Here is a 13833-nt window from a genome sequence, read left to right on the forward strand (position 1 = left end):
TTTAATGTTTTTTTCATATATGTGAACCTTGCCAATTTGGTAACCATATTGTGGAGTCACAAATTATTCTGTTAGTGACAAGAGTCTATTACAGGGAATGTTTCTTTTCTTTCCAGATTCCAAGGCAACTATAGAGTTATGAATAGGGGATAATATGCAGCCAATAGCTATCATGAACAACAGAAGTAACTTCAGTTACAACTTAAACCATTTGTTCTTGTGGGTAAAATTTAGAAGCACAAAAGTTTTCTTTACTTTTTCTTTATTAATATACTTGTATCCCACTATAAGGAGGGAGGCTTGTATTGAAAATGTATTTATTCAGTAAAGAAACAGAGAAAGAGATGATAGAGACACAGAGGAAAAGAGATGGTAGAGATGGAGGTGATACTGAGATAGAGACAGAGATATTGATGCACCTTTTTCTTTCGCTGCATTTGATGCCATCTTTTTTTCTTTCTTTCTTTCTCATTCTTTGGCTCAGAAAGAGGGGCGGGATGGCTCAGCAGTTAAAGACACTGAACTTGTCAGCTGAGAGCCTGGGTTCGAGACCCAAGCTCCACGCAACAGGGTGAGCTCCTGTTACTTGCCCCAGCTTCTGCCCACCGAGCAGTTTGAAAGCATGTAGTTGTGAGTAGATAGTTTGAAAGCATGCAAATGTGAGTAGATAAATAGATACCACTTTGGTGGGAGGGTAACAGCATTCCGTGTGCTTTTGGTGTATAGTCATTCTGACCACATGACCGCAGAAATTGTCTTTAGACAACGCTGGCTCCCTCGGCTAAGAAACGGAGATGAGCACCAGTTAGACACAACTGATGGGGAAATCTTTATTTTTTTCTCTTTGGCTCAGAAGGACCCTAAAACTACCTATAATCAATAAAAAATGGACAGTATACTGCTTATTGACTTTATTTAGCATATAACTAAATACACTATGAGGCCTTCTCATAGTGATGTGTTTTAAGCCAGGAGATCACAAGGATTGTCTGGTTGCAGTTGTAGAAAAATTAGCTAACTCTATGTCCTGCTTAGGGAACACCTGAGTTTAGGGATTCCTATATTCTACAGAAGGCTTCTTCCTTGGCCTCCACAGTATACTGTAAAAAGAAGAAACAATTAAAATTTATAGCAAGGGTACAGAATTGACTCCAGACTAAAAGCCTCACAAAAATTAATCTAATTAACCATCAGTGAAGTCCCCCTTGAATCAAGTAATTTCATGAACCCATCTATGCTATTATCTTAGCAACAATATACAAGTTGTTTGTCCATAGGAATAGCAATAGCAGTTAGATTTATATACCGCTTCATAGTGCTTTACAACACTCTCTGAGCAGTTTACAAATTTCAGCATATTGTCCCCGAAGACAGTCTTTATTTTACTGTCCTCGGAAGGATGGAAGGTTGAGTCAACCTTGAGTCGGTCAGAATCGAACTGCTGGCAGTGAGTTAGCCTGCAATACTGCATTCTAATCACTGCACCACCACAGTTCCACTTTATAGTCTTTTAAAAAAGAGGTGGGGGAGGTACATTGCCGGTAAAAATTCAGTGGGCAAATCTTGGTTAGAAAATTACTTTATTTCAGTCTTGGACTGAAGTCGATCTTGGATTAGCAGAAGAGAAATAATTACAAATGTAAGAACAAAATGTATTATGAATGTAAACATATAAAAAACATTATTTATTTATTTGGTCCCTTGAAGTCAGTTTTTGATTCCTGGTGACTTTCTTAGACTAGTTCCTGCAATTTTCTTGGCAAGGTTTTTCAAAAGTGGTTTACCCTTGCCTGCTTTCTAGGGCTGAGAGGATGTGACTAGCCCAAAATCACCCAATTTGGCTTTGTGTCTAAGGGAAGACTAGAACTCATGGTGTCCCAGTTTCTAGCTTGATGCCTTAACCGCAATACCAAATTGGCCCTAAAATTTAAAGTACAGCAACAGGATTGGATTTAAACATATGGCTCAACCTTTATATCACCTATTATGTCATTTGTTTATTAATAGCTCTGTTCCAAGAAACAGATTTTTCTACCTTATAAGCGATGGCTAGATTTGAATCAGATAAAAGAGTGCATTACCATGTGCCGGATCTACCTACAGTTTGTTCAAAGAAGTATTGTTATCAATCCTTATAAAAGGAACACTATGATCAAGTAAGTGCCACTGACTCAACCAGACCAGAACAGATAAGTGCATACTCATTCAAAATGTGGAGCACTTGATAAAAATACATGGTAGCCTTTTCAGGAGAGGTCTTAGAAAGGAAAGGAAAGATGCCAGACCAAAGATAATAATAAAGTTATAAACAAAATAAACAAAGAAAATAATAATGCTTGGGTTGTTCTGCTAAAATAATGTTATTTATCAGTATTCAAAGGGCTCTGTTTTATTTCCTTGGTCTTTAGATATTCCATAGATACATGGATAGTTTTGTTTCAAGAGAGAGTTTATCTACCTGGAATGATGTTGATTGTATAAAGTTGGGATGGGATAACTTTCTGGCCAGTATTATAGCTTTAGCCAAATATATGAGTTTATCTTGCCAAACAGGGCTTCTAGGGAAATAAGAAAGTTAGGTTGTATTTTCCCGAAGTATAGAAATTTTTATAGGCAAGGACCTGCAAATAAAAGATTTGCAATATTTACTTTCTGAAACTCCCAGAAGCCATGGGTATAAACCTGCCTCCCATTTGAATTTCAAAAATAAAATTTTAAAGAGTATCAGATCATGGCCTTTGTGGGATTTGGGCTTCTCATGACCTTGTGTGCCATGAAATACCTGTAGTTTCTAACTTGCCCTACAGTGTGGACTCCAAATTGCCATTTGTGTTTGATCCTTTTTTTAAAAAAGATTTTTTAAAAACCTTTAGTTTTTGTGCAATTTATGTTAAGTCTTTATCATTGTAAAGAGCTGTAATTAGGGGTGAAATCCAGCAGGTTCTGACAGGTTCTGGAGAACCGGTAGCGGAAATTTTGAGTAGTTCAGAGAACCGGCAAATGGCCCCAAAGTGAGTGGGAATGGGGATTTTGCAATATCCTTCCCCCAGGAGTGGGGAGGGAATGCGGATTTTGCAGTATCCTTCCTCTGCCACGCCCACCAAGCCCCACCATACCCACTAAGTCCCGCCCATAGAACCAGTAGAACAGCAGTATTGCCTACCTAAAGTAAAGCAGGAATTGGTCTGGTGAGATGAGAAGGGTGGGAATTTAGGTTTTCAAGTGCTTGGTTTGCAGAATTTAAATAAACACTGCCTGCAAAGAGGGCCAATAGACTGTTTCCTCCCCATTTATTTATTATTGATTTATCAAACTTGTATGCTCTCCCATCTCACCCAAGATGACTCTACACAGCTTATGGACATTAAATTAATATAGTACAAAACATTAAAACAATAAATAGAGATCATATTGATGAATACTTGGTATTAAGTGTATTTGGGCATTGCAATAAATTCTCTAAAGTCTAAGAGATGATTGTCTGATTAAAAATTTGCCTGAAAAAGATACTTTTTCTTGTAACTTGGGCAATTATATCTATCTTTTCCTTGAAAGAGCACTTAAAGTTTAATACGAGTATTAATATTGATGAGTCTAAATAAAATTGTTAGTTTATTATCTTAAATTCAAATTGAACCAAGAGTTTTGTAAATGTTTATAAACTGCAAATGCAGTGATCGTTGTGAATCTAAACTACTGAAAAGAAATTAAAATATAGGAACAATAATATATGAATTGTTTGTGTGTATGTGGTTTCATCTGACATTGATGATGACTTTATTAATTCATGAATGCTACTAATGAAATATGCAGGGAAGGAGCAAAAGTTTCCAGTAAGGATTTCTTGTAGTGCAATTAAATAAAAGGATAAGCAGCAAAAATTGATTTTTTTTCCTGCTCTCAATGTCAAAATCACCATTTCAGTCTCCTGTGGCTGCTGAAAGCATCAGTTGATGAAGCAGCATGATTAATAAATGGTGGATTAATTGCAGTAGTTTAGTTAAATAGATCTAGCCATTGAGTTGCCCCCGTAACTGTATGCAACAGCTGGCTGGTCGATGTGTCTTTTTTGTCGTTGGAACCATTTCCTTATATTTGAAGTGTTCCATTCAATGGAAGAATATATGACCCATTGTTCTTCTCATGTTGTCTTGTAGAACAGATCACAGCTAGATATCTTAATTTGTAAGAATGCATATCAAAGATGCGATCGCAGAATAATGTCATTTATTTCTTAATTCATAACAGGAGTTCCAACCTTTTCTATACCCCATGCCCCTAGAATGCACCCCTTTAAAAAATAAATAATTATATGAATATAATTACACATACTATAATTTGAAAGTTTTTGCACCCCTGAACTATCGTCTCACACCCCCAGCGGGTGCGAGCATCCCTGATTGGAAATCCCTGATTTATAACCTCTTTGCTTTCCTGAAAGATAACTGTCAGGGAAGCTAAAGGCAAAGATTCCCCTCGCACATATGTGCTAGTCGTTCCCGACCCTAGGAGGCGATGCTCATCTCCGTTTCAAAGCCGAAGAGCCAGCACTGTCTGAAGATTTATTTATTTATTTATTTATTTATTTATTTATTTATTTATTTATTAATCGTATTTATATACCGCCCTATCTCCCGAAGGACTCAGGGCGGTTCACAGGCAAATAAAAACACATAAATACAGATTAAAATAACAATTAAAAAACTTATTCTAAAAGGCCGAATGTTTAAAAACAATATAAAAAATAAAACCCATTTAAAACCAATAAATTTACAATCTAATCCAGTCCTGCGCAGATGAATAAGTGTGTTTTAAGCTCGCGACGGAAGGTTCGGAGGTCCGGAAGTTGACGAAGTCCTGGGGGTAGTTCGTTCCAGAGGGTGGGAGCCCCCACAGAGAAGGCCCTTCCCCTGGGCGTTGCCAGACGACACTGCCTCGCTGACGGCACCCTGAGGAGTCCCTCTCTGTGAGAGCGCACGGGTCGGTGAGAGGTATTCGGTAGCAGTAGGCGGTCCCGTAAATAACCCGGCCCTATGCCATGGAGCGCTTTAAAGGTGGTTACCAAGACCTTGAAGCGCACCCGGAAGGCCACAGGTAGCCAGTGCAGTCTGCGCAGGATAGGTGTCATACGGGAGCCACGAGGGCTCCTCTATCACCCACGCAGCCGCATTCTGGACTAACTGCAGCCTCCGGATGCCCTTCAAGGGGAGCCCCATGTAGAGAGCGTTGCAGTAATCCAGGCGAGACGTCACGAGGGCGTGAGTGACCGTGCATAGGGCATCCCGGTCTAGAAAGGGGCGCAACTGGCGCACCAGGCGAACCTGGTAGAACGCTCTCCTGGAGACGGCCGTCAAATGATCTTCCAGAGACAGCCGTTCATCCAGGAGGACGCCCAAGTTGCGCACCCTCTCCATCGGGGCCAATGACTCGCCTCCAACAGTCAGCCGTGGACTCAGCTGACTGTACCGGGATGCCGGCATCCACAGCCACTCTGTCTTGGAGGGATGTCTCCATGGTCATGTGGCCAGCATGACTAAACATCAAAGGCACACAAAACACTGTTACTTTCCCACCAAAGGTGGTCCCTATTTTTCTACCTGCATTTTTTATGTACTTTCGAACTGCTAGGTTGGCAGAAGCTGGAACAAGTAACGGGAGCTCACCCCGTTATGCGGCACTAGGGATTCAAACCGCTGAACTGCCGACCTTTCGATCAACAAGCTCAGCATCTTAACTACTGATCCACCATGTCCCATCCAACAATAACGGGTTTCGTTTGTGTTTTGTTTTTCCTCCCTTACAGTCTTTGCTGAGCTTTCGCGGCTCCCTGTTCTCACCACGGCGCAGCAGCAGAACAAGTATTTTCAGCTTCCGAGGGAGAGTGAAAGATATTGGGTCAGAGAATGACTTTGCTGATGATGAACATAGTACTCTTGAAGACAATGAGAGCAGGAGAGATTCTCTCTTTGTTCCAAACAGACAAACAAGTGAACGTCGCAACAGTACTACCAGCCAAATGAGCCTGTCATCAAAGATGGTACCGGTGCTTCCTGCAAACGGGAAGATGCACAGCACAGTGGACTGCAATGGTGTTGTTTCCTTAATGGGAGGACCTCCTGCACTCCCTTCACCTACTGGACAATTTTTACCAGAGGTGATTAAACTACATTTGTTGTATTTGACTTTCTCTGAAATACTTATTTGCTATGATATTTCTGGACTGTCCATCCTTTCATCTTAAGATACTTGGGTCTACGTTGCCTGAGGGTGTATCTGATTGATAGGAGTCAATCAGACCCCTAATCAATAAAAATCCTCTTTGAGAGTTGGGAAATTTCAAAGAAAAAGGGATGGAGGGATGGAGAATTAATAAGAAATTAATCTTGGGTGAGCTGGAGCTCTGCTTGTGCAGTCACTTCATCTGATTTTTTTCTCTTTCCTATCCTTGCACACCTTGATACTAGGTGTGATGACATATATTTGACAGCCTCAGAGTAACTTTTATATGCTCTTTCACTAAAACCTGCAACATACTATCATAAAAGTTTAATTCTTTTGTGACTTGTTTTCAGATTATAGTGACGAGATTTACCCAAAAGCTTTAAACTGAAAGATTAGTCTGAAACCATTATGTGCAACACAGTAAAAAAATATTAAAATCAACTGTGAGGAAACATCTTACTTCCATCATCACATAATAAATGATAGGTCTAATAGCAGTAACTGGCCCCTAAGGTTACCTAAGTACCAAGAACAGACCAACACTCAATCTGTCTCTCACTCATAATTTTATTTTCAGGGTACAACAACTGAAACAGAAATAAGAAAAAGAAGATTAAGCTCTTATCAAATTTCTATGGAACTGATGGAAGAATCTGCAGCAAGGCAGAGAGCCATGAGTATAGCCAGTATCCTTACAAATACTATGGAAGGTATGGTGGTAGTTATTGTTTTAATGTAAAGTATATCACTCTGATTTCATTCTCTCAAATGGAAGCAGTTTTACTGCTGAAATCTTAGGCATGGATATTTTAATAGTTCCACGATTCCAGTATTTTTTTTTCTTTTTGTGTCCCATCCATGAAGTGGGAAGGAGAAGGTGGAATTTAGGCATGTAGGGATAAAAGTTGCTGGCTTCCAATATTCTGTGCCACAGTACGGTGGGAAAACCTCATTCAGTAGTGAATGAAGACCGGGTCAAAATGCTAATGCTTCAGATTATCAGAGAAAGACACTTAAAAACCTTTAGCTAGAATTCATGCAAAGATCAGCCTAAATACTTAAAGGTCAGCTACTGTACATAGAGTCAAGTCATTATTTAAAAAATAGCATATTAATGCAACAATTTAAAATGCTCTAGGACTCTGAACTTAAAAGTAATATATTTGCAACTCTTTGATTGTAGTAATTTTATTGCTGCATTTTGTTATCGTTCTTAGCTACGCAGAATTGTAAATAACAAGATATGTGTAAATTTAACCAATTAACTCAAATGAGTAGGTCAGATAAACCAGTGAAGGGCAGTCCGTGATCTAAGTGTGCTGATTTTTCTACTTTCCACTGAAAAATTAAAGTCTTCCTTACATTCTCCTCTAATGTTTACTGGTTTAACTGCAGCAAATTCTTATGGTGAATAGGACTTAATTGCAGCTAAGACAAAAGGTAGGAGTAACTGGTAGTAAGAGTCTTACCTGTTTCAGTTAAAATGTCCTGTGTCAGCATTAATTCTGAAGACTGTATGAAAGCATATTTAGTTATAAGAATACATGTTTCCGTGAATCCTTGTTGTTCTCTGAGCTTGGTTGTTTGCTTGCAGGCATTTCATTACCTTACTGCACGAGTGTCAAACTTGATCGCGTCATGTGAGGTATCGTGACGTATTGCAACATTTTTTGCCTTTGCGGAGCTGGGGTGGGCGTGGCCTGCACGTGACACATCTGGCCTCTGGGCCGCCAGTTTGACACCCCTGCCTTACTGTATAGCATGAAATGTCTGCAACCAAACAACCAAGTTCAGACAGCACCAAAGACTCCACAGTTCCACCCTGAGCTACATAACAAGCTCTTATTTTGCTAGATGCTTCTATCAGCTGTGTAAATAAATTAGTAAGCAGTAGAAATAAACATATATTTACCATGCATTCTTAATTTTACAAGTAGTTTACCAGAATACTGCAGAACACGGAATACACTAAATTGAAAAAGCTAATACATATCTTTTATCAATTTCCAGAACTTGAAGAATCTCGGCAGAAGTGTCCACCTTGCTGGTATAGATTTGCAAATGTTTTCTTGATCTGGGATTGCTGGAGCCCTTGGTTAAAAGTAAAGCACATCGTGAAACTGATAGTGATGGATCCATTTGTCGATCTTGCCATTACTATTTGCATAGTTTTGAATACACTGTTTATGGCCATGGAACATTATCCAATGACTTCTGATTTCTACCAAGTACTTTCAGTGGGAAACCTGGTATGTATTTGACAAGCAGGATTTAAAATATCTGTATCTCATATGTTTGTTCCAACATCTTTATGTAGGAATTGTTAAGACAGTGTGCAGTACAATTTGCCAGGATTTTAAATTATTAAGCTTAAGATACAAAGCCAATGCAAAAAACAAACAAAAAACCCATCAGTAAAACATTGAGGTAACCACTTAATTTTAAACAAACTTAAAGAGCCAGAAAAATGTCACGGCATCCAAAGTTAATTAATTGGATATTAAGCTTATTAATTTTTCTGCTAAGCATTTATTTATATTATAGCCGTACAACTGTTTTGGTCCTGTTTCAGAACTGCTGGTTTCATTTGTGAAAAGGAAAATTTTTCTTGCTATATTCATGAAATTCATGGAGAAAAGAAGCTATTGTATGAGGGGGGAAATACAGTGGCTTTCTCTTAAATTGGATCTGAAAAACAAGCTCTTCATATTTTTTTTGATTGATTTAATTGAGTATGTGCCATCACGTCAGTGTTGACTCTTAGCAACCACATAGATAGATTTTTCTCCATGACGACCTGTCCCTAGCATGGTCTTTCAGGTCTTCCTACAATGTACTCATCTCCACTCACTATAATTGAGCCCATCCATCTTGCTGCTTCTCCTCTTCTTTTCTTTGCTTCCACATTTCCCAGCATTAGACCTTTCTCTAGCTTTCATAGCAATATTGTTAGCATTTAGGCTTATATACTGCCCCAGAGCACTTTACAGCACCCTTAGGGCAGTTTACAATATAAGTATTATTTGCACATTTGTTCCCAACGATCTGGGTCTTCCTTTTACCAACCTCAGAAGTGTGGAAGCAGTAGTGAAATTGAGCCGGTTCTATCCGGCTTGGGCGAACCGGTAGTGCTGGTGGTGGGAGGCTCTGTCCACATGCCTGGATGTCATCACATCCCGTTTTTGACCCTTTGCGAATCGGTAGCGAAGATAAGTAAATTTCACCCCTGGGTCAGGGGTGAAATGCTCCCGATTTGGATTGGATTGTGCGATCCGGTAGCAATTGTGGCTGGTGGTTCGGTGATCTGGTAGCGATGGTGGAGCAAAGCTCCGCCCATCCACCTGGGTGTCATTACTTCCTGGTTTTAACCAGGAAGTAATGTGTTTTTTACCTTCTGCGGTTGCGACACACGCATGTGCGCGAGCGAGGCATGACGCATGGCCCATGCACTTCCAAACTGCTAAGGAAGACAAGTAGATTTCACTCCTGCCCTGGGTGGAAGGCTGAGTCGATTTGACCTTTGTCAGGATCCAACTCCAGCTTGTGATCAGAGTTTGCCTGTAATACTGCACTTTAATTACTGCACCATCAAGGTTCCTCATATAATGTGTGCAAATTAAGCTAATTGCAGTCTGATCATTTATACCATGAGGTGGAACTATTGAGTTGATTTGTTTGATCCATGTATTTATTTATTTGCCCTTCTCAGGAGTCTTCTCCAACACCAAAGTTCCAAAGCATTGATCTGCTCCCTATCCTCCTTCAAACTCCAACTTTCAGGTCCATAGAATGTCACAGAGAATACCTATGTGTTACCTGTGTAATAGAAGAGTCACTTTTAGAGAGAGATGGGCACTTATATAAAAGCTGTCACTAAATAAAAAATAATATGTGGGAAAGACCTTCGGAGATGAGGTGAAGAAATGCTGCTGCCTAGCAAACGGTCAGATAAGGCACAGTGTAGCCCACAACTACATAGTAGGTGGAGGAAGAGGCTCAAAAGTTCTTGATCTGTAAGTACTTGATCTGTAAAGATGGAAGCAGGAGAATTCGACTTTCGGACCTGCAAAATTCTATTAGCTCTACAATTAAGTATAATTAGTTTATCTGGTCATGTTTTCTGTTTGGTCTGCCTGGTCTACTGTTCTGATCTTTGTAGGTATAGACTGTTAGCCAAATATAGTTTCTCAGGCCTCGTCATGCATATTTTCCAATGAAACAGACCGAGACACGAATATTATTTTATTACAATTTATTTAGAATGTTCTGACTAAAAAGGATTCCTCTCATTCAAAAAGGGAACCTCGAGACCTTTAATACATCACAGGAAATGACAAGAGAAAAATTGATTGGACAGGACAAAAGTAACTCCTCCTTTGCAGTTATACGGAGTTAAAATATATTGCATGTGACATGGGCACATGCCCATTTAAACGAGGTCTGACAAAAGCAGAGATGTAAAACTTAAGATGTTAATGAGGGGAAAAAAGTCTTAAAGTTGTTCAGAGTTCACAGAGAGACAAACCAGGTATCAGTTAGTGCTAATTCGTTTTCTCTTCTCAGAAGACAAACTCCAGACCTCCATCCTATCCTGAACTGGGGAACAAAGAAAGGTTTTTATCTTGAAGTTTAGGAATGTTAGAAGTTATCAATCAAACTACTAACATCATCTAAAAAGAGAGAAAAATACATTAAATTAAAATACAAAATAATTATGTTAGTTAGCAACAGTGGTGGGTTTCAAATTTTTTTACTACTGGTTCTGTGGGTATGGCTTGGTGGGCGTGGCAGGGGAAGGTTACTGCAAAATCTGCATTTCCTCCCAATCAGCTAGGACTTGGGAGCCAGAGAATAGATGGGGGCGGGGCCAGTCAGAATTTTTACTACCGGTTCTCCAAACTACTCGAAATTTCCACTATCGCTTCTCCAGAACTGGTCAGAACCTGCTGAAACCCACCTCTGGTTAGCAAGTAAAACAATACTTCAAAGTCCATGTTGTTGCTATTACAAAGTGCATCCTGTGTGGCCCACAAGACCCATCATGTAATCTGAATATTTTTCTCAGAGGCCTTCGTGACTGCTTTCCATAAGCTGGTCTGTAGCATATTTCTTGATTGCTTGTTCCTTTGGGTGGTTAAACCTAAAAACCTAAAAAACAGAAGCTATCCACCTTTGAATTGATGTCTTCATTGTCAGATCTAAGGCTGATTACTTCCATTCTGTCATTAGTTTGGTTTTCTTTATTATTTAATTTTTTTCCCATTTTTTTCCACTGTGCTCCTTGACTTTTATTGCTGCATGTTACAGATGGTATATATTTTCAGCTATTCAAGTAGTGCAATCAACATATTATTAATATTTATTTCTCCAGTTTTGAAACCATGGTCATCTTTTTATGATGTTCTTCATTACATTTTGAAAACATTATTTCAAATTTAAATTATACCTCATAAAAATGCAGGATGTTATCCAATGATTGCGAGGAAGGGGGTGTGAGTTTTGCATATCCTAGGTCAGAGGTGTCAAATTTCATGGAGGGCCGCATTAGGGGTGTGCTTGACCTTGGGGTGGGGGGTGGGGGGGTGGCCAGGGTGGGCATGGCCAGCTCAATGTCACTCATGTTGGGGGTGCTTGTGCAGGCCCGAGCATTCTGCCAGCAAAAACGGGCTCCCGAGCTCCCTTTTCGATGGCAGAGACACTCGGCCAGTCCTTCACTGTTTCCAGGGCAGCCCTGCAAGCCAGATCTAAGCACTTCGTGGGCTGGATCCGGCCCCTGGACCTTGAGTTTGACACCCCTGTCCTAGGTGCATTACAGGATATGCATTACAGATAGTCCTCAATTTACAATCCATCGCTTAGCAATTGTTCAAAATTACGACCTATCTGAAAAAGAGGATCCAGATCCAAAGTTCTGATAGTCTCCCCTCCCCCAGGTCATGTGACCAGACTTTGAGTAATTGACCAACACAGCTGCATTCAAGGCCATCTGCAACGTCCCACGGTCACATGACCACATTTTACTGAAAACTGCATCGATAGCGAATCATTGCAAAATGATAGCCACAAAAAAATCATAAAATTGTCTTTTATGACTGTTACAGCTCACACTCATAATGGGCAGTTCCCATTATGGTTTTAATTCGAGGAGTCTCTGTAATGCATGAGTAGCAGTATGCCAGGGGATGCTGAAGAAGCAGTGCAGAACAGTCTTAACCTAAAGAGTGTCCTACTCATCAAGGGGCAAGATTATTGCTTGAAATTGTCCTGAAGTTGTCAGTGTAATGAAATTTCATTGGCAGTTTTCCTTTCTAAGGAAGACCAGTGGGAAATGACTACACAAAGCTCTTAAGTAGATGATTCCCTTTACATGAAGTCCACTATTACATTCAGTGTGATTAGTAATGTTGTTTGACAACATTATGCAATCTTAAATATAGCTAAGCTTCTTAATAGAGATCATTTTAAGAAATATTAAGGTTTATCCTATACACAATTCTATAAGCTGATTTAGTGGTCCCATCTTTGTTCACTTGTAAAATTCTAATACTAGAAATTTTCCGAACCATATTGTAATCTCAGACCCACTTAACTTCTTAAACTTATTTGAGAGACTCATATTTCTGAAAGTACTTTTAAAAATTGCTCAACGTAATTTTGCTCCTTTAATATTGGAGAGAAAATAGTAGTCAGAAATAACAATTGCGCTATTGTTTTATTCACTCTTGAAACTCACAATATGTTTTTTATTAGCAAATGTCACTCTTTTAAATTTAATTAATTTAAGCCAGAGATTTGAATATGTCTACCAAAGTATTAACTTCTACAGATAGAAATAATATATTCATGGCAAAATTACATGACATTAAGATGAAGATGAAGCCAAGTAGAAGACATAAAGCTTAATGCTATTTATAGATCCATATTTGTGATCTATAAAGACTGCAAATTTATAGTATATAGTTAATGAAAGGCATAGTTTTTTTCCACAATCATCTTGATGACCTGGAGAACATGGTGTTGCTCTTTCCTGGATTATGCTGTAGAACACAGAGGTCTATCCTATAGCTTTCTGCTATAGTGTATATATCTATACACTAGATAGATAGATAGATAGATAGATAGATAGATAGATAGATAGATAGATAGATTTTAGAGAGAGCGAGAGAGAGATCTATTTTATAGCTTTCTGCTATATTACACTAGATCAGGGGTGTCCAAAGTTTTTTTGATGAGGGCCAAATACAGAAAAATAAGCAAAGGCTCGGGCCACACCATTGAACGGGGTGGGGGGGAGGGGGGGGCTAATTTTTTTTCGTACCAGTTCTGTGGGCATGGCTTATTTTGGGGTGTGGCTGAGGAACTCTGGGAATTGAAGTCCACAAGTCTTAAAGAGACCAAGTTTGGACACCCCTGATCTTGGCTTTTGTTTTGTATTTGGTATGAACTTGAAACTCCCTTCATTATTCCCTGCCCAAGGGGTGGAGGTGCGAGGAGCCTCGCCAGGTGGCCCGAGGAAGGCGAGGGTAGAACTGCTGGGGTCGGGCACAGCCAGCAGCCTCTATCCTGCTCGCTGCCGCTTCCTCCGCCCCCTCCCTTCGTTATTCCCTGCCC

The 13833-nt window shown here is 39.6% G+C and overlaps 1 protein-coding gene across 1 annotated transcript in view; it reads left to right on the forward strand.

The window, feature by feature from the left end:
* The window catches only part of LOC131202485 (sodium channel protein type 3 subunit alpha-like), a 78277-nt gene that overhangs the window by 22984 nt on the left and 41460 nt on the right, over positions 1 to 13833 (forward strand). Inside the window, 3 exon segments of the mRNA XM_058191521.1 lie at positions 5804 to 6154; positions 6800 to 6932; positions 8233 to 8471. Of these exon segments, the coding sequence (XP_058047504.1) occupies positions 5804 to 6154; positions 6800 to 6932; positions 8233 to 8471 (723 nt within the window).

The sequence above is a fragment of the Ahaetulla prasina genome, chromosome 1 (genome assembly GCF_028640845.1).
Source record: "Ahaetulla prasina isolate Xishuangbanna chromosome 1, ASM2864084v1, whole genome shotgun sequence".
Classification (NCBI taxonomy): domain Eukaryota; kingdom Metazoa; phylum Chordata; class Lepidosauria; order Squamata; family Colubridae; genus Ahaetulla; species Ahaetulla prasina.